Source organism: Python bivittatus, unplaced genomic scaffold (assembly GCF_059951505.1).
Source record: "Python bivittatus isolate LINGU-HERP-01145 unplaced genomic scaffold, Pbiv_v1 ctg000790_np1212, whole genome shotgun sequence".
In the NCBI taxonomy this organism is placed as follows: domain Eukaryota; kingdom Metazoa; phylum Chordata; class Lepidosauria; order Squamata; family Pythonidae; genus Python; species Python bivittatus.
Window position 1 is genome coordinate 2,329,582 of NW_028277110.1, and position 21,919 is coordinate 2,351,500.

Sequence of the window (21,919 nt, forward strand, 5' to 3'; positions counted from 1 at the left end):
GCATAAGACCTTGAGATGTTTAAATTTCTCTAACCCATCTTGTTGCTTCTGTTTGGTCAAAGAGCAACAAAATGGGTTAGAGCACTCAAGCATCTGAAGGCCACCAGCCATGGTCTATACATAGTTTAAGGCTTAGTATATTGTATGAATCTTTGTGGTTCATTCAGTAAACCCTGGTTAACTGAATCATAGCCTAGCAGAGTGGAAACAGTCTATGCTTTCTGCAGTTTTCATAAGAGTCTAAGTTGGGCAACATTTTTTAAATTCTTCAGCTGTTGATTTCAAAGTCCTTGAATATAAGATGGGTTAGGGAAAAAGTTGCATGAAGTGTAGGAAAGTTCCTGTTGTCCTCTGAATAAGACTGTTTACATAGCTGGTTAAAATTAATTATTTTTTAAAAAGCAGAACAATTAGTATAATATAGATCTTTTCGTAAGTAGAAGTGCCATCCTTTCTGGGTTTCTTCAGGAGAGAGAAGATCTTTTCACTTCTTGCATTTCCAATGGGTGATATTTTTCCCCATAAGGAAGACTGTTGAGCCCCTCCATAGGGGTGATGCCTAAAGGAGATGTAACATTTCTGCAGGAAGGAAGAAAAAGATTTTGTTAGTACAAGAGCACCTGTGAGGATATGAATGTAATTCAAGCTCATGGATGAATTGGTTGTTCCAGCATTTAGTACATAGGACAACTAACTACAGCATATTGGGCTGGTGAGAATTTGATCCATCAGCAACTGAGGATTTTTTAAATTAAATGTAAAATGTTTATAGGAAAACAGCTGGACCAGGCAAGCTGCCATGGCCCCCTACTTGCTTGTGCAGCTTAAGAGTTGTCCAAACATTGCTTCTTTCTTCTCTAGGTTATGATAAACCCCAAACTGTGTGTATGTACTAGATCTCATTAAGCTACAGGTGCTGTGTAAACACCTCCATACTGTTGTCATTTCCTTTGCAAATCAGAAGTTTTGCAAGAGTGAAAGATATTTCATGGTTTTAACCCAGCTGTTCCCCATAATCAGGCAACTGTCCAGATGTGCTGGGACTGCTGTCTCCAGCCAGCACCGCAACTCTAGTCCATGCCACTGAGAGTTGGAGTTTCAATAGATCTGAAGGGGGCTGTAGAGTGGAGGAAGACAATTTGGATGAATGTACTTTGTCAAACAATGGCAGAGTTTCAAAGCTGACATAGAAAGAAAGGGGAGTGATCTCACTGGAAAGATGGGGACATAATGTTTGGCCCTGAAGATCAGCTGCCAGTTGCTGATTCCAGATTTGGCTAACCCCAAGTTCAGTACTCCTTTTCCTAGTTAAAGGAGTTGGGCTAACATGGCTGAAGTTTTCCCATCCTTTGGAGAATTGGTGGCAGTCAGAGTAGAGGGGTCTCAACGTGTGCCTCAAGTTCAAAGGCACTTTGTGGACAGTTCATTCAGGGCAGGGGGTGGAAATCTATGCCTTTTCTAAGTGTCCAGAACTACAGCTTGCTAGCATCTTTCTTAGCATCTTAGGAAACATGGTCAAGGATGGGAGATGCTGGGAACAGTACTTCCGTAACAGAACATTTCATACATTGCCTATCCTAGTTTGGAGTTCTGGGAAGAGGCATCCATCTGTCTGTTCTTCAGCACTCCACTAGGTTAAAAGGAAAAGGAAGAAGTGGAGAAAAGGTGTGGCCGCCTCAAGCCAGGTTTTTGACTTTGATCTCATCTGCTACTGGAATCAACCCTACTCGCTGCCAGCATATTGCCCTTGACAAATTGCTCCTGAAAGAATACAGATGTTGGTAGAGAAAAAGAAAAGCAAGGTAAACCAGTGGCCTGAGTTTTTCTAAAGAGAGTTTAGAAAAAACATCTGGGTTTCATTTGGGACCTTGGTTTCAGTCTGTTGTCTTTTGCTGAAGTTGGAGGTGTCTGCTTACAGTACAAATCGTGGAGGGATTCTGTGGGCGTGAGGATATTTGTCAGTTTGATTGACTTCACACTTAGTGGCTAAAGAAGTCGGGCGGTGCCTACCTGAGTTAAGGTGTGGTCCATTTTGGAGAGCAGATAGATTCCAGAAACCAACTGCTTCAAACAATGGCTTGAACTATAGCTTGTGGCTGAATAAGCCACATTTGGCTATTTTTGCACTGTGACTGGTCCATATAACCCATTAAACCAAAAACAGTCAAAACACATTATAACTTGGCATGACGTAGGAATTCAGAGAAGTCTAAGAAAAGATAATGGCTGGATTATAAAGTAGAGAGATGGCTAAGAACAATCTCTGGGGTCTATGGGGTCACTGGTACAAGAATAAGGTTGTCAACCTAAGGGCCCAGTATACAGCATTCTTCCCCAGCCTTCTGTTGAGGCTGCAAATCTCAGTCAGTATGGAACTAGCATCCTGAATTAATCCAGATGCGTGCATTTACTGCTACAGTGTGCAATCTGGGGGTCCTTCTGAACTCACAACTCCTGCTAAGGGAACAGGTGTCAGTTGTGGCCAGGAGGGCCTTTGCACAACTTTGTGTTGTGTGCCAGTTGTGCCCATTCCTGGATGGTGAGGCTCTGCTCACAGTCACTCATATGCTGGCCACCTCCCGACTGGACTACTGTAATGCACTCTACATGGGGCTGCCCTTGAAGAGTGTCCAGAAGTTTCAGCTGATGCAAAATGTGGCACGGGCAGATATGGGTGTCCCTAGATGGACATATGTTATACCTCTGCTCTGTGAGCTGCATTTGTTGCCAGGTCCAATTCAAGGTGCTGTTTTTCACCTTTAAAGCCCTATAGGGTATGGGGCCAGGTTCTCTGAGGGACCACCTCTTCCCTATTACATCTACCTGTCCCATCACGAAGGAGTTCTACAGTACCTGACAGGACCTAGGAGGTGAGCCTTTTCTGCCATGGCACCCACCCTCTGGAACATCATCCCTTCTGAGGTGAGGGTAGCCCCAACCCTTATGGCCTTCTGTAAAGGTCTCAAAACGTGGGTTTTTTCAGCAAGCCTGGGGATCCCCTGGTAATAGGTGGTTATACCATATGTAAACATCTCCCTTCTCATGGTCTTGTTTTATCCCTGTTTATTCTTTTAATGGGTTTGCAAAATGTTTTAATTCTTGGTTTTACTGTATGCTGCCCAGAGTCACTTGGGGTGAGATGGGCAGCCATATAAATTTGAGAAATAAATATTAAAAATACACTCAAGTGCCAACTAGCCAACTGCATTTTATCATGTTGTGTTAACTCAACTTGAAATGGCATCTCTGTTCTTGGGCAGACAGAAGAACATTTCATGCAGATTAGGGATTCACCAAGCCAGTCAGATAGTAATTAGCATGGTTTTGGAAGAACCGTGGTTTGGGTTCAGGCAGTTCTAAGATAGAACAAACCTGCTTTACCTTGCTTGGCTGATGCCCATGATCACACTGTATCCTTTCTAGGCTTAGTTTCTTCTCTTCTTCTACTTTTTTAGTCCTCTCAAAGTTTGCAGGCTTAAAACTGCCCCATTCACATCTGTGCCAGCTGCAGGAAACTGCCTTGTTTTTAAATATATTACAGGCAGCCATGGTGGTCCAGGAGGGGTGGTGTGGAATTCAGCTGGTCAATTTCTTTGGGATCCTTTTTGTGTATCTTGGAGAACACCCTTTAAAGGAATTCACCAATTAAAGTTATTGTCTCTCCTCCATCAAATAATTCACATACAAGATTGCTAATCAACAGAGAAAAAGTACTACAGAGAAAAAGTACCACACTGCCTTCTATTTTTATTCTTGGCTTCCCAGTACAACCTGAGAGAAAACCAACTGACACCATTTGCTCACTTCATTTTATCATTCAGGGCAACCTGTGCAGTTCAGATGTTGCATCTGAACTCTTAGCCAGGTGGATGAGACTCCTGGGAGTTGTGTTTTAACAGCATCTAGAAGATTACAGGTTGCCCATCCTTGCAAGCTGTAATGAGATTTATCCATTTTTGGCTTTGTAAAATACATGAACGTAGCCATTGTGGCTTATAAACCATGAAAAGTGGTATAAAATGTTGTGGGAACCCAACCAACTTGCTTTAGTTTTGAAAATCCTGACTGGGTGTGATGATTAAACTGAACCATGATGAATTATTTGACAAACTATGACTTAGTACGATCTTAGTCTATGTTTCACTTTGAGAAGCTAATCCAGTTAACATCATCCTCTCTTGTTCCATGTGCTTTTTTATACTTTTAAATAGTTTTCATACTGACTGTTTTATATGTATTTATTGGTTTTCTTTTTAACGGAGTGTAGTACACCACCCAGAGTCACTTTTTTGTGAGATGGGCAGCCATACAAATTTGATAAATGACTAAAATAAATAGATAGATAGATAGATAGATAGATAGATAGATAGATAGATAGATAGATAGATAGATAGACCGATCGATCGATCGATCGATCGATCTTACCTGGTTAAGAATTTGGGGGAAATGGTATTTTGAGATATGTTCAGTTAGCCCCAATAAATTGGATTTCTGGTTTCTTTAATCTTACAGTGCTGCATACAGTAGTAGACGTTTCCATAGCCAAGGGCCTTCCAACATGTGGGATTGTAGTTCCCATAATCCATAGCAGTTATTTCCCAGGTCTTCATCTTTGGGGACAATGAGAAATATAGCTCCATTGCCAGTGGACAGCACCAGCTGGAGAAAGCTGGTTTAGTGGTGGCATTTGTGATCGGAGATTTGGTGGCCTCAAAGAAAATAGGTGCTACGTTCATGTTAAATGTGGAGAAGCATCAAGTAAAGCTCTGCCCCACTTCAAGGTGTTCTTCTGCAAAAGAGGTTTCTGTTTTTCTACCCCATTTTCAGAAGGTGTGAAAATTTCGTTCAATTTCTTAGGGAGGCTTTTTTGAGCTTCCTCTGTTGATGGAGGTGGCCAAGGAAGATACTCTTACTGTCTTCTCTTACTTACCTTTCTGTTGCTCTGTACCTTCCTGGTTGTCCACAAGTTCTCCATCAGAAAAGGCCTCCTGGGATGAGTTCCTTTCTGGGGTCTTCCCTTGGGAATGAAGGAATGTGGGCAGGTAGGAAGATTGCAGGGGGCTGGAAAAATAGATTGTGTTGAAAAAGACTGGATGTTCCTGCCCACTCCTTGGCCATCTCATCACTGAAGTGCAGGAACACCCACTGATTTTAAATAATGAGCTACATCTTTCAGACATCCATTCTGTGAGAGTGGGTGTTATTGAGGAATGGGGCAGGGGGGGGATTCAGTGCCAGTTTTCCAACTCACCCACCATGAGCTGATTGGTTTAAAAAGTTAATTTTTAACCCTTTCCAGGGGGATGTTTTCTTACAATCTGCATGTGGTGCCCGTAACTGTTGATCTTAACTTTAGATTTGCAGTAATTTGCAAATGAAATCATCAGTTGGCAACTTGAAAAGGGCTTCTGACATTTTTTAATGCAAGAACCTATTTGGTTAATAGCCGCACTGATTTTAAGACACATGTCTCCTTTCTCCTTTCTTATTTAACCCGGGTTCATCCGTTAACCGAAACCAAGCAAGCTCGTTAGGGCTCAAAGTATTGTATAAACCCAATCTTTGTGGGCTGCCCTTTGGCAATTTGGTTTATTCTGCAAGCTCTGGTTAACAATTCCCATTGCAACATGTGAATCCAGTGAATTTCTGCAGGATTGTTAATTAAGAAACGTGGTATGATCTTTAGTCAGAAATAAATCCTGTGAATTTCAAGACAGAATATCCCAAAGAACAGTACAGAGTACAACTAAATTTAAGTATCATGAGGTTAATCAACTAAGGGCTTTAAAAATTATTATTTGGGTGAAATCTCAGTCTGGAATCAGCCCCATTTTTGAAGGGGAATCCACACTCAAATATTTTGCTTGACTATCTACGGATAGCTGTATTTATATAGTCTATACATTTGCAATGTGTAGTTTTATTTTTTCATTTTATGTATGGTCTTAAACACTGCATCTTTTCATAGATTGATTGGTGCTTTACTGAAATGGTTTCATTGTTTTATGGGCCTTTTTCATTACTTCATAAGGCCTTGTAGGATGAAATGGGCTTTTAAAGTTATTTCACTGAGCCTTTATTTTCCTTCAGATGGTTTTAGGCTTCTCCTTCTACGCTCAATATTTTTTATGCATTTTGAATCTTCTTCAGACTATTTAAAAGGGCAATACTGAACTGCAGCAGGAAATGTGAAATTAGGAATGGAATTATTCCTAATTAAACTAATGTCTAACATCTTATTTGCTGGCCTATTCTGACTTGGCTTTGAATGCTGATGTGATTATTACTTTTTTTTTTTTTCCAAAAAAGAAACTTTAGATGGCAACCACTGAGATGAGTAAACAAGAGAAGGGTGTGAATTCCTCAATATTCTGTGTGTTTGGGGATTCTGGGAACTGTATTCTTGGCAGACCTGGGGAGCGTTGAGTTGGGGAAGAATGGATTTGAGTAAATGACTTTGCAACTATGAGCAGAATGCTCCATCTATTGACCAGAGTTCAGATTGCAGCCACATCGATTTCTTATGAATGTTAATTTCTTGCAGCTTTTCTGTATATTTCCTTCATTTTTATGTTCTTATCTGGACAGCACTTTAAGATGCTTCTAAGGGAAGCGGTATAAAATGCAATATATAAACCGTGTCCTCAAGATACAACAACTGTTGGGCAATCCAAGCTGCTCCAGTTACGTAGTTATTTAATTGCTCAAATCGCTTGCGTGGATGGCTAACCAGTGTGCCAACTCAGAGGTGAGGGTTGGTGCAATATTTCACTGCATGCCTTTCAAAAGACAAAATCTATAGGAAGAAGAGTTGGCTTAGTGGATGCAGAAAACGTGCCAACAGATTCTTGGGTTGATGATTTTTGGACGAATACACCATGTGCAGGTCTTTGCAAAGGGAAGTGGCTTAGTTGATTTTTAAGGGCGTGTCCAATTAATTTGTTCTTCAAAAGATTTGGAATTATTACACACAAGGACTCACCTGAAGAGGCATTCCCTGCTTCCTGAATGAGTGTACAGGAGGAAAGGGTATGCCTCTTACAGAACCTTTCCTATAGACCTTGGACTTCCAGTTGTGCTGGCGTGGTGGTTCCCAGAATTCCCACCCAGTAGGCTTATCTCGCAAGGGGATGTCTGTATGGATCACCCCAAATGAAAGGCAACTGTATGCGATTTAGCTTTAGTTATAGTGCCTGGTTTCCTTGGGGTGTGTACTGTAAGTGTCTCAGGGAAGATGGGCTTCAAAGAAGCCTCAGGTAGAAGAAGGAGGTGGCTTCACTCAGGTGTTATGGCTAAGGTTAGGGCTAGGGTTAGGGGGATCAGGTGAGGGCCCTGGGCATCTTTGACCAAGGAGGAGGGTGGAATGAACAATACAACATGGCTGTCTCAGGATGTTGAAATAGTGGTAGTAGGCCACAGGGCTTCTGAAGACTTTGAAGGTGAGGACAAGGATGCTTGTAATGATATTAAAGAGCAGAAGGGTGGATGATCAGAAGAGGGATTTTTGAAGTGTTGGAGACATGCAAGGAACCAAATTGGGAACCTAGAGGGCAGGAGAGTCTGGCCTCAGTGGGATAGAACCAGCAACCTGTCAAGGTTTTTGCTTAGGGAGTGGGGAAACTGTCCTATTTTTGCATCCCTACAAAGCAGAAGCAAGCCACTCTTTTTCTACAGTCCCACAGGGGGATTTATAGGTGTCTCAATGAGATTCCCCCCCACACACTTTTTTTATTCTTGTAAACAGTTAGGTGGGCTTCATTGCTTAGTTATCATTAAAATTGACTTTCTCTTTTGCAGGCTGAAATTAAGAGTATCTGCTTTCTCAGCGTTTGGCATACGTGCCATTTCTAAAGTGCGTTTACCTCCAGAATGAAGCAGCGGAGCGTCTTTGCTCCCCATTCGCTTCCTTTAGAGGATTAATTCTTCTTATCCAAGGACCACTAAATATCTCACGCTCAGTTTTCCTTTTTCTCCTGTAGGTGTGCCATGGGTGTTCATCAAGCACTAAGTGTGACTGCAGTGGGCAAAAGGGAGAAAAGGTGAGTCTGGAAGGAAGTGTTAAATTGTGCTAGAATGGTCAACCTGAAGGACTGTTTTTCAGTATGTTCCTCTTGGTGACACACATCGGTATTTTTTGCACACATCAGTGATCAAGCTCCCCCCTTTCCTTTGAGTGTGTTATAGATGGCTAGAGAGATCTTGTTGAGCTCACCCCAAGACTTCTACCATCTCAAGCAAAAATCTCATATATCCTTTGACAATCTTAATGAATTCACATGCAGGAGCACTGACATCTTGTGAAATTTGGGCTGTTTTTTTTAGTTAACTTTTATTTCATTCTGGGGGGGGTCTCTGGATGTCATCTTGAGATGTTACATGCCTGCCCTTATATACCCCATGGTAAATTGGTTTTTTTTTTCTTATTGCATATAGTTCTAGTGCAGATTTGATACAGATAGACAAACTTCTTGTACACATGTGATCTAACCTCCACATATCATGCTAACCTCTAATAAGGTTTAGTTTTGGCTTTATTATTATTATTATTTATTAAATTTATATGCCAAGGGTAAGTTTTAACACTAAGGATAAGCCAGCTACTGTGGTTTGAAAACCATGGTTTATGGGTTAGCGTTATATATAAACCCAGCCAGTTATGGTTTATTCTGCAAATCATAGTTACACAAAGCATGACCTAACATTGTGTGTGAACCAGATCACTGAATTGGTGAAATCATTTTTTTAAAGTAAATATTAACTAAAGGAGCTCCAATAATTAGATGTTTGGATCTAAAATCCAAGTTAGCTTGAAGACTTGGAGTTTCTTCTGTAATTTGATGTGGTGTTGCAGTTTCAGTATCAGCCTAATTTGGACTGTCTGTTTTTGAAGCATGCTTTTAGACAAAGCTATCTAGGAGGGGCACATCTTTCTATCCAGGTGCTCCAGGGAATGAGGTCATAGCTTGGCAAATCTGCTTGTTGAAGGTTCACTGCAGTTGTACCTGTGCTAAGCCCCAGGGTTTGTCTTTTTTTTGGCAAGGAAGAAAGGTTAAATGAGGTTGCACTGTCAAAAATCCCAAGTTATCTGGTAAAAATAAGGGGCTTTATATGAAGCTTTACAGTTACAACACAATTTTGGAGTGAGGAATTTGGAGAAAGCAGATAGGGCTATGCAGTATCAGTGGGAAACTCAGAATTGATTAAAACAGTGGTGCATAATTGGAATTAATTGCCAGATGTGTTCTATTCGCATATTGCAGTAAACCATGTTTTGTCAGAATGTGTAGATGAGTTCTGATCTAATTTAGGTCATCTATTTGATATGATTTGGTTATTTAAATTGATTTGGAGTATGTATCCATTTCTGACTTAATTGTCAATTAAAAGTCAATTCAGTGCAGAGATTCAGCTGAACGGACTTCAGATCAGATCTCCAAACAAAGGCTTCATGCAGCCCTACCCTTTAGTTCTAACTGGGGTTTTGTACAACAAGCTATAGTGGCCTGCTTTATACATAGCATTAAAACATATGCCATATATTTACTGCCACAATGCTGGGTGCATACATCACATTTGTGCTTAATGCAACATGTGAACATTTTACTGCTCCCATCATCCCTGATCATCAAGGTTGGACAGATGGCCTTCAGAACCCTTCTGTTTGGCCAACTGCATGCTGTGGATGGGAGCTGATTATTCTAAAAAGCCATTCACCATGGAACTAACATCTTAGGGAAAATAGTTGTGTTGAGTGGTCTACCTGGTTATATATTTTTTTTCTGTATGTAGAGATCTGGTACCAAGTAGAGTGGCGTCAGTCTTTGAAGGGTGCTCCATTTTGAAGAGGTCCCAGCAAAGCAGTCCTTCACAGCTGCTTTGCAAAGCTATTGGCCACCTTGCTTCTAGGAGCAAAGAGAAGCCACCCATAATTTTGCTTTGCTCTGCTTTCCAGCCACTCAGAAGCTTTGGCAAGTATTGAGGGAATGTGCACCTTAGCCTGCTCCACTGGAGGAGTCCTCTAAAACAGGGTTCCTCAGCTGGGGAATGGCTGGTTGGGGAATTCTGGGAGTTGAAGTCCACCCATCTTAAAGTTGCTGAGGTTGAGGAACCCTCCTCTAAAACATGTTTGGGCTTAGCATTTGTATCCTGTCAACCCTCTACCCTGTTGAACTAGATTCTTCCTCAGATGAGATCCTTGTTGCCCGCTGTCCAGGAAGGAGTGTTGCAATCTGTTTGTTTTACGTGTGTCATTACCCTTTCCTTGCGGGGACACAGACTGCCCTCTCTTGCGCCAGGTACTCCGCATACTATTTCTTCAAGAAGGCATCAGAAGTTCACACTGGTTTTGCTTGCCAGAAATCTAACACTCATACACCCTGCTGGTGCCTTTCAGTTCTTCAGTTCCAAAGCAAATGAATGACCTTCTCTCAGGATGAATGTCTGCTTGACAGGTCTGAAGCTTAGCTGCCCTACCTGGTTTGCATGAACATAAATTGTCCAAGGACTTCCCAGGAGTTTGAGCTCTTTCCTTGTTTCCTAGCATATCCATCTCTCACATAATGGCTGACAATTATCTGTATCTTAATAATATGCTACCAAGTTATTCAGAAGTACAAATTTTTCCAAACTTCACAAAAGATCATCTTTAAACACTCTGGCTTCTTCACTTTGACCCAAATTCTGATCTCTTTAACCTAATTTTTTTTTTTTTCCCCTCAGAGCAGAAAACGAACTTTCTCTGCTTTTAAAATTGGTATTTGATGTGCCATAAGTATCCTATTATAGCCCATGAATCAGATTCTCTGGAAAGATGCCAGAGTTATAATTTCCCCTTGCAAATTATTTGTGCTGTTCAAACTTGCAACCGTTTCCAAAATCAAGAGAACTTACGTGCTCGGATTCTTTGTCTTTTTAAAAAAAAAGTCACATCCAAGCTTTCAGGTTTAGGTTTGGACTTGCTTGAACCTTCTGTGAAACCACAAGGGCAGATCTGGGTTCTAGTTCTTAAGGCTTCTGTCTCTTACAAGCAGAATTGTATCCACTCTTTTATCTTTGTAACTCTAAAGCAGTGGGTTGGGAGATTTAAACAGCTAACACGAGGGGTCTCCCTGAATTTGGAAGGTGAATTCTTCTTCAGGATTCCAGGCACCTTGTCCAATATCTTTCCATCTGCAAGAAATTGCATTTTAACTCATATGGATCTTGGACCCAGAACTGCCTGTAGCCATTCGCTGGTCTCCTGAGTAACTATCTATTTCATGTAAGGAATAAATAGTCGGATGAATGAATTCTGAGTGAGAAGCTATTTTGCAGGGTCTCCACATCAGATCCTGTTGAGCAGCAGAACCTGAGTCTCAGAATGTAGGTTCTTAAGTTCAGTAGGACCTTAGGAAAGCTTCCAGAGTGTAATGCTTCAGCTACTGGAATGACGTCCAGGAGACCTGGGTTCAAGTTCATATTATTTGTGTTGTTTACAAAGTTTACAATGTGACTTTGAGCCAGTAACTATCTCTCATCCCAACCTACCTCCTAAGCTTGGGAAAAATGGAGGAAGGAAGTGCCATCTCTGTTGCTTTGAGCTCCTGTTTAGATAATTCAGTAACAAACAATAACCTTACAGCGTCAAACTGGATGTCCATCAAGTCCAATTTCCTAATACCAACCAGGTGTTCATACATGACTTGAAGACACAGTATCCTTCCCCACTTGTATTTGGACTAAAAGTTCCAGAATTCCCCAACTTGGCCTAACTTACTGGGGAGTTCTGGGAGGTTGAGAGGAAGCCAAGTAGGGCAAAGCTGTGACAGCCAGTTTTCATGATTGATCTGTAGTATCTCATCTGTGGGCTGCATATAAACATTCTGGTTAGTTGCTGTTGTTCACACATGTTCTGGCAAATTAGTTAGCTGCTCAACCTGTTTTCTCACAATGAGCAGACTTTGCTTAAATCTGCCCACTGTGAAGACATTTTGAGGCATCTGAATGTGGTGGGAAGTCAGGCTCCTGGGTGTCACTTTCTTTATTTACATAACACTAAGCCATGGCTTGTTTCAGTCATGGTTTATGGAAGGCAAGAATATATATTAGACTGATGGGTACTTGTTATTGAACTGACAGTTTGAATCAATTTGATTCAATTGAGATTGAAAGTCAGTTTGGTCAAGCTGAACCGATGATTCCAGTTGGATCTTGGATGATTCAACCATCTTTACCATAAATCATGGATTAAAGACCACAATTACTTATACATCAAGTGATAGCATGGCTTGTCTTGGGCTCAACATGATGTGTGAACCCAACTCTGAGTCTACAGCAGCCTTCACATGAGACTCCAACCTGGAGAATCTAGTGGATGAGCACACAGGCTGCCATCTTAGCACCATCCCTCATGCATACTTCTTTAACTCTTATGCTTACAAAGTTTTCTGAACCTTGAGCTGCCAGTATTTGGGATCAGTAGAAACTGAGATTCTTGGTCAAGGCTTGTAGTAGACTTAAATTTCACTTTCTGAAATTCCCCAAATGACAGGTGATATGACAAACCTAAGATGTTGATTAAGGAATCTCAAAATGCAGGTAAGACACAGCACATCCTTGTTTGGGCCTTAGCATGTTGTCTGAATGCAGACCAGACTAGACACCATAGTCAAGAACCCTCTTAGCTACCTTGGAACTGTTACAGTTGGGCAAATCCATTTCCATACCCATAAAAGGGTTTCAGATAACAAGGGCATATTTCTTCTCAGTGCTTCAGTCCAGGTCTCCTGCCAACTCAACCTCTTCTTCACCTTGTAGGCCCTGTTGCCACTTTTCAAGATATTGGGCAGAACAGCAGAAGTACATACCACAGTCGCATGATTTGTGTGTAGAGTAAACAAGCAGCCATTCCTAGTGATTGCAAGTCCAGAAAACCACATAAAACTCCCCTTTTCAAACACATTGCTCCTTAATATATTTTTAAATACATTAAAACTTGAATTGCTCAAGTTCCCAACTTCCCAGCCGGGAAACTGTTTCCAGCAATCGGCTGAGCTCTTTTCTGGTTTACATCCTCCAGAACACATATTTTATTTTGACTTTTGAGCCAGTGAATACTAATGGTGTGCAAAATGTTTTGCTTGTGAAATGCTTCAAGCTTGAAACCCCATTTGGGATTCAGATCAGCCCTCCTGAGCTGCTTGAACAATGTGATCTCCAAACAAGGCCAGTTTGGAACTCAGAACATCTCTAGTGCAATCAGAACAGCATCCTAACATTTCTCCTTAAGGTCAGAAGAACCTGCTTCAGACTCAAAATGCCTTGAATTTGAAATGTTTGGCTCACCCCTAGTTGCCAGTGTTGGTGGAATGTTGTGGTTTTATTTTCACAGTGACTATTATACTTGGTCAGTAATGGGTTGTATTTGATTTGGCTTAGCTCACAGTGATTCAGCCAACGAACCACACTTGGCCCAGAACCTAAATTACAGGGCTGAAATTAAGCAGCAAACTGCTAATAATGCTGATATGATTTCAGGTTTTTCTTCAATGTGCACACAATAAAAGAGGAGAATTAACCCCTCCCAAAGTCTTAAGACACTTGTACTGAAGCTAAAGACCCTCCGAAGTTTAGCTCGATCCCTGCTGATTTTACAAAAACATCTGTTTTGTTTGTTTTTACAGCAACACGGCTGGAGTTTGTCATTATTTTTTTTCTGGGGTGCTTGTTTTTGACTTCCCACTCTAGCCTACAGTCCTAGTCTTCATCCAGATATTAACCAGATCTGACCCTGCTTAGTTTCCAGACAAGGTTAGCTTGGCACTTCCATCTTCTGGGAACTGCAAACTCCCTTAAGCTAAATTTGACTCTTGGTGATTTCTTAGAATTGTCCATGTGGTTTCCTTGGCACCAGTACAGAAATGGAGCACTTCTTCTGCAATGTTTTTTTCAACTTTCCAGTCTACAACCTCAGAATTCCCTTGCGATCAGTTGTCTAATTATTAACAAGGCCCACCTTCTTTAGTTTTTTAAGATTGGCCAAGGCTGATTGGGTCTTAGCATCTAGCTGGCACCTACTTTACTAACCCTGTCCAAAACCCTCTAGAAAAAGTAGAAACTTTACTAATCCTGTCCAAAACCTTCTAGAAAATGTGGATTCACATTTCTGGTTGTCTCTTTCCTTGGGGGACATCACAGCCATGCCCTCTTTCTCTGAACAGAGGGAGAAAGAAGATCCTGTCTCCCTAGCATTGATGTGTATGAATCCATGCGGTGTTTTCAGCCTATATACTACTCCTGAGAAAAGACTGTCCAAACCAATAGAGATCTTTGTAGATGCTAATTCACAGTTTGAGAAATTGATAGAATCCTTCGGTTTCTTGGATTTTTTTCTTCCAGATGGCACAGTTAATGGAAGCAGGTTTTGATGTTGCTTCTGGTGTTTTCCATTGAAAATCGATCCTTTTATCCACCAGCAGAAAACAAGTGTGCTGCTATACACATTGTTCAGTGTGTGATGCAAACAGAATATAGTAAATACTGTATTGCTATCCCCGCTCAGCAGTTCTCATTCAAGCTAATGAAAGAGAATTCACTTTCAAAACTGATTTCCGTGCATAAAACTTTCATAGATATTCTTGTAAGTGGAGCAAGTTATTCTTCAGTGGTTAGATGATCAAGGCATACGTGTGTGGGTGTGTGGGAGAGATGGAGGGAAGGAGAGAGAGAATGTCCTGTTTTTCAGTGTCCAGTCTTCATGGCCTCACATACTTTCATTCGATCTTCCAAAAAGGCACCCCATGGGGCTTCTTCAGAAATGGGAAGTGTGGAGAGCTAAAGAAGGAAACCAAGCCAGTCCATTAGGGTTGTACAAAACCAAACGTTCCAGGATGAAACAGGCCAGTTTTGGAGCCAGGCTGCCTCCAGAAAACACAATCTGTTTCTGGTTTGGAGGGATTAACTTCTGGAAAACCTGCCAGCCCAACCCCAGATCAGCTGTCTTGGCATAATAATCTAGTGGACGAGCAGGACCTTCTGGAGTTTGTAGGACCAGAAGAGTTGGGATGGATGGACTTGATTACAACCACAATGAACATGTCACTGAGAGCCCTCAAAGGCCAGGTTGAGCACAGGTCAACTTGGAGAAAGTGTGCCTATGTCCTTAAGGTCAACACCAGCTTGATGGCACTTAATCAGATCAGGCAATCACCCTCCATCAAGATCAGCTATGTGTGCTCACTCTTTCTAAACTGTATTCAACTGATTGTAGGCTCATATTTATGAACTAGAATCCAAGCTCCCTTTTTTCCTTTTTGATCAGAAGACTGCTGGCATGAATGTTTCTATTGTATTGCGTCTGCTTTCCAGAAAAGCCTTTCAGCAGATGTGTGGGATGCGATTATTATGGATCAATAAAATAAAAGGCAGCATGGTGGCAATTCCGGTCCACCTCTGTCCTCTTCAGTAGAGAAGCACAAGGCAATGTGGAATTTTTCTAGGGTAGGTGTTGTTAGTGCTAGTTGAAGAATCCTGGTGAGATTTTTGGTTGTAAACATAGGGAAACAATTCCTCTGAAAGAAGTTGCAGTTAATTAGTGTTCCCTGATGTCCCTAGACCAGTGTTTCTCAACCTTGGCAGTCTGAAGATGTGTGGATTTCAACTCCCAGAATTCTCCAGCCAGCAAGGTCTGAAGCCCGCATATCTTCAAGTTGCCAAGGTTGAGAAACACTCCCCTAGACTCATATCTTCAGATGTACACATGGTCTGTTAAGACAAGCCTGAACGTATCCTGCTCTGTTATTTAATTTTCTTGAAGGTAGTTTCATACAGTACATACATGCACACACTTCATCTAGTTTGACTTTGGCCCTGTGTTTTGATAGCAGTAGCCATTGAAAAATGACTATATTGCAGATTTCCAACTGGACTAAAGTGACACCTGGGTTTCAGCTTTCCAGGGAAAGAAGGATTCAGGCAACCACAATACAATTCAAATTTTGCTGAACCTTGGAGTGCTAGTGAGAAGTGTTCTGGGAATCATGTGGGCCTGAAAAGCATCTAAAGAATAGTTTTAATATCATTATTACCTATATATAGGTCTGTCTATCTATCTATCTATCTATCTATCTATCTATCTATCTATCTATCTATCTATCTATCATCTATCTCATATATGGATCATGGTCATCCTGTGCATCTCAGTCCAAGAGAAGAAGAATTTATAAGTGATTGGTAGTGAGTATAATAAAATAACAAATCGGTAATTTATGATTCTGGCTTCAGCATTTTGCATGGTAAGTGTAAGGAAAGAGTTGGTGAGGAGCCTGAGAAAGAAAAAAGGTTATTTGGACATCAGCAATCAGCTGAGAGAAGAGTTTGTCAGTGGTTCATAAATGGCCGTTGAGTCTGGGTTGTAGAAAGACCAGGGAGAAAATGTGCAGAGACCCCACCTTAAAGAACTTGCTAATAAAGGAGATCTGGGAATTCCTATCAGTTTCCAAGGCTGTATATTTTAGCCCTACTTCATGCATTAAACCGTCTTATTGAAATCTCTGTGATTCTTGCTTCTTTGGCAGAAGTGGTGGCGCTTGACATAAATTAAGCCAGAATACCGTTTCAATCAATCCCAAGATCCTGTGCTGCATAGAGAAGAGACTCATTTGTTGTTGTTCCTTTTTTGTGGACAGGGTGATCGAGGTTTCCCAGGTTTGCAAGGCCAGCCCGGTTTGCCTGGTTTCCCTGGACCAGAAGGACCAGGTGGACCCCGTGGCGAAAAGGTGAGTGTTTGTAAAGAGCCACTTTGGATGCTGTGCTTGCCAGGGTGTGGCCACCTTGGGTGAGCTCTTTTCAGATGTTCATTTTGCTTTCTGCTGTGTTGTGGTGAAGGCACCAGGCTAGAAACTGGAAGATGGTGAGTTCTAGTCCCACCTTAGGCATGGAAGCTGGCTGGGTGACTTTGGGCCAGTCCCTCTCTCAGCCCAAAGGTCAGTGAGGTCTAGTGGAGAAGGTGCTGGACTAGAAACTGGGAGACCTTGAGTTCTAGTCCTGTCTTGGGCTCCAAATCAGCTGGGTGACCTTGGGGCAGTCATTCTCTCTCAACCCTAGGAAGCATGTAATGGCCAACTACTTCTGAAAATCTTGCCAAGAAAACTGCAGAGATTTGTCCAGGCAGTTGATTTGAGAGCCAGTGTGGTACAGTGGTTAAGTCTAGAAACTGGGAGACTTTGAGTTCTAGCCTCACCTTAGGCACGAAGCCAGCTGGGTGACCTTGGGCCAGTTTCTCCCTCTCAGCCCTAAGAAGATGAAAATGGCCAACCACTTCTGAAATCTTGCCAAGAAAACTGCAGGGATTAGTCCAGCCAGTTGCCAGGAGTCAAAACTTAACTCGAAGGCACACACCCACATCCAAGAAACTAGTGGGCTTCCTTGGGCAGTTGGTTTGCCACTGTGAGAACACACTGCTGGACTAGATGGGCCACAGGCTTGACCCATCAGGGCACTGCTTATGTTCTCATGTTCTTAACCAGGTCAGGAGTAGGTAGAGCAAGCCCCCCCTCCCTTGTTGAAGATGCTGCATGACCAGTAGGAACCACTGGATGTTTGCTTTTATAGAAAGGGTTCTGTTCCTGCCATCGATGGTCTTGGTCACTCTTTGTCTTCCTCTTCTTGCAGGGTGATAGTGGATTTCCAGGGCCTACAGGACCCAAAGGCATTCGAGTAAGTGACGTTTTTGATTTCTGGAATAAAGCAGAAAGTAGATATGAGCCACCAAGAGTTGTTTTTGATAGTGACGTACAAACATGTTATATACGTATGTACATGAATGCTAAAGACTTAAATGATACTGTTCTGTGTTATCCCAAGGTTGTATGGCTTTCCCAGTCATGCTACTTGAACAGAGCAAACCTCAGTAGCATTTCTTATAATTCCTGGTTCTTTGTTTGTCTTTTGTGATAGTAATTCTCACCCTTGTGAAAGTTTGTCTTCTGATAGTAATTCTCAGGTAATTTCCAGTTCCTAAGAATTTGAAAATAGCCTTTTCACAATGCACCAGGACTTTATTTTCATGTGTTACATCTGAAACAGAATATCCTAAACTCTCATGAGCAGTGACAGGAGCAAAAGAAAATCAGAATGAGAATATTTTTTTCTGCCCATCATTGTTAGATCTTATGGAATTTTTTAACCTTTATTTCATAGACTAGCTATTTTTGTAAGTCATTGTTAATTTTACAGGTATAAATATATGAAAAGTTTTTCTACCAGGTAAAACTAATTAAATTGAAATATTTGTTTGAGGGGTGAAACACTAGCATAAAGCACTCTTAAAAATAAAGCCAAGTATTTATTTGAAAGTGATATTTAGTTGAATGATAACTCCCAGCATTTAACTAGAACTAGTCTATGTATGAGATCCAGTTTGGTGTAGTAGTTAAGGCACCAGACTAGAAACTGGAAGATTGTGAGTTCTAGTCCCACCATAGGCACTAGGTGACCTTGGGCCAGTCATTCTGTCTCAGCCCTAGGAAGGAGGCAGTGGCAAGCCACTTCTGAAATCTTGCCAAGAAAACTTCAGAAACTCATCCAGGGAATCAAGGTTGACTCAAAGGAGCAAACAAACAAAAGCCTATGCATGTGTAGAAGACAGAGGGAATGGCCTTGAGAGACAGGAGGAAGAGCCACTGGCAAGGCAACTGTCAGATAAAAGAGGTCTGGGTCTGGGGCAGGAAAGTAATGTATGTAAACATCTCAGACAAGACCTTCCCTAGCTCTCATGAAGATAAAGGGAGAGAAGGACTTGCAAGATTGTATTACTATAACTTTACAGTAAAAGTATTTGTGCTCTACATGACTTTGATTTCTTGGTCTGGTCTAACTTGAAGGACCAACAGTATGCTTTTAAGAATAGTTACTTGGGTGGGCAAAACTAATTACAACTCACTGTTCTTAATTCTCTGTGTATTAACTGCATTTTGTGACATAGCATTTCCAAAAATGGAAGTGTCTGCAGAAAAAATGATCAGTGGAAAACTTTGGAGGGAATTTTTCTGTTTTCTAACCTAACTTCATGGCTTTTCCATGACCCGTAAGATGCAGGTTTTCTCACTTGCAATCTGATCTCAGACCAGCTCAAAATTCTGTGCTCTGGAGCCTTTATTTAAAATAATACGGTGTTTTTCTCTCTCAGGTATCTAAACTTATTTGTGGTTTTTCATCTGTAGGGACCCCCAGGCTTACCAGGTTTTCCAGGAACACCAGGGCTTCCTGTAAGTAAATTGTATTTCAGTGTTTTTTTAAACAAACCAACCAACCCATAACATCATCCAGTCAACTTCTGCTGCTCTTCTTCCCCTACGCAGGGGCTACCAGGTCAGGATGGACCCCCAGGACTCCAAGGTATCCCAGGATGCAATGGAACAAAGGTGGGATTGGCTCATTTGATAACATACAACTTTCCTAACTAACATGGGAAAATCACTCTGCGGTCACAGTCGAACAGGACTGAGGCGCACATTTGGAATTTTGCAAATATGCTAGCAATACCTGCCCCAGATGGTTGTCCCAGGGGCTGGCTGGCTTGTAAAATGGCTGCCCTGGGGACATTTTCAGCCAGAAAGTCTCTATTTGCTATAATGCTTCTTGTAAAAGACTGGTGGACTTTTGTTTGCAAAGGGAAGGCTCTGGAGTAGACAGAGGAAATTCCCCCTACAAGAGGCACTTAAAGAAGCGATTGGCAACCTGCAGTCTGCAGGTCAAATGTGGTCAACCAATCCCTCTCCTTGGGGTCTTTCAATCTCCAAAGATCGCACTGCTGAAATTCAGTGGTTAAGTACCCAATAACAGGGATGGAATTTTCTGTATAAACAAGCAAACAATGGAATAGATGTAGGGATGAAGAGATGTATTTGAAATTACGCCCACTTTGGTTTTAACCCCCCTCCGAAAAACACCTGGGGGTGGGAGGAACTGACACTTCTGGCTCTGTTTCCTTTGAGATAAATTCCAAGGTAATACCTTGACTCTTCTTTTTATTTGGCAACAGGCTAGATGATCTAATAGCACTGAATAAATAAGTGGCATAGATGTCAGCTTGACATTTCTGCTCAAATCTTCTGATGAGGCTAATCATATGAGTAGCAACTGGAGGAATGTTCTCTGTCCTTGACTTTGCTTTCCAAATACAGCTGCAAAGTGGAAGTAGTCCATGGGTATATGGGAAAGTTGAACAGTAAATGGCCAAATTTGTCATTTATCTCAAGTGCTTTGAGGAATGGGAACGATATTCAATGCTTCAGATTCAGTTCCAAAAGAAAGTCGTTTGGAATTCAGGGCATAGACATAGCCCCTGTTCTAACTTTTTAAAACAGCTGCATATTTTCCTAGGATCCCATAATTAATGCCTAGCACTGCTTCATTTTTGCCTCAGTCGTGCTTCCAAAGCTTTTTAGCATTGCAGAGTCGAAAGCCAAGCCAGCAGTAATCTGTATTTCCAAATAATAATCTGTGTTCCCCCAACCAACTGCAGCAATTAATCTCTTGTCCTGTAGAGGGGATGCACTTGAGTTCAATATCACTCTCAAGATGGAATTGTAGGCAGAGGACTATGTAAGTCTATGGTGGTGAATAATCAGGAGTCTGGTAGCACCTTTTCTGACTAACAAATTTGATTAAAAGGCATAAGCCAGTGTTGTCCAAACTTGGCCACTTTAAGATGAGTGGACTTCAACTCTCAGAATTCCCTAGCCAGCATGGCTGGCTGGGGAATTCTGGGAGTTGAAGTCCACTCATCTTAAAGTGGCCAAGTTTGGACAACACTGGCATAAGCGTTTGTAAGCTGCAACTCAATTCATCAAATGCATAGATTGGCTAGATTGATGTAGGATTTAAATTTAGAGTCTAGCCACTCTACACATCTGATGAAGTAAGCTGCAGCTCATGAAAGCTTACACCTTTTAATCAAATTTGTTAGTTGGAACAGGTGCTACCAGCCTCCTAATTTCTCAAGATGGAAGAATCTTTGCAGAGTTTGCCCATTTGGCCAGCAAAATGGATTTCTGGGAATTAACAGGATAGGATCTGGGGCTTGGTGGATGGACTGGGAATGCTGATTGCAAACATGAATGCTTTACTGCTCCATTATGAAGTCATCATTCCCTACAGGAGAAAACTGGGTGTCAATGGTTTGGGAAACAAAATGGGAGTACCCAAAAGTAAAGCAGTAGTTTCTGCATTTCCTTGGGCTCCCTAGTTAACAAAGTATGTTGTGGTAGTAGGAGCAGGAGCAGGAGCAGGAGCAGGAGCAGGGGGTGGGGAGGAAGAGGAAGAGGAGGAGGAGGAGGAGGAGGAGGAGGAGGAGGAGGAAGCACCAGAAGCTACTGCTTTATGAGGATCTTTAACAAGTTAGACAGAAGGAAACTGCATATGGGAAAGGAAGAATAGGCTTGTTCTAAGATCGCCTTCCACAATCTGGCTGTCCCTCAGATATGTAGACATTAACTCCCAGAATTCCTCAGCCAACATGGTTACTGCTGAGAACTTTGGAAGTTAAATTCACGAAGCTGGACTGTCCCTTTCCTGCTTGAAACTGGAATATTTCACAAGAATGTTGCTGTTGCCCGAGTTGATTAGATTGGGCTTGAGATATGGATGGACCTTGCGAGAATCATTCTATAAATAACCAGCGAGAGCACATATCATTTATGATATAAGAAACTACTTATATCATAAGTTATTTCTTCGAACGATGCTACTTTTGAATGAAATTTTAATTGTTCATTATCAACTGATCCACTGAGAAAAATGAAGTCAGAAAAAAACTAATCAAATGGGAAATAACCGTAGTATTAAAATCCCTAAGTCTGTTACTTTGGGATGGTGGCAGCAAGTTGTTGAAGCATAGCTGTTCATCTCCAAAATAAACTTTGAAGAACTTAGGCCACTT

The 21,919-nt window shown here is 41.6% G+C and overlaps 1 protein-coding gene across 3 annotated transcripts in view; it reads left to right on the forward strand.

Moving 5' to 3' along the window:
* The window catches only part of COL4A5 (collagen type IV alpha 5 chain), a 124,562-nt gene that overhangs the window by 28,854 nt on the left and 73,789 nt on the right, over nt 1-21,919 (forward strand). For all 3 annotated transcript variants that reach the window (XM_088129243.1, XM_088129245.1, XM_088129244.1), the window contains exons 2-6: nt 7,980-8,039; nt 16,665-16,754; nt 17,650-17,694; nt 19,200-19,244; nt 19,338-19,400. In XM_088129243.1, coding sequence (XP_087985369.1) covers nt 7,980-8,039; nt 16,665-16,754; nt 17,650-17,694; nt 19,200-19,244; nt 19,338-19,400 — 303 coding nt within the window. The remainder of the gene's footprint in view (nt 1-7,979; nt 8,040-16,664; nt 16,755-17,649; nt 17,695-19,199; nt 19,245-19,337; nt 19,401-21,919) is intronic.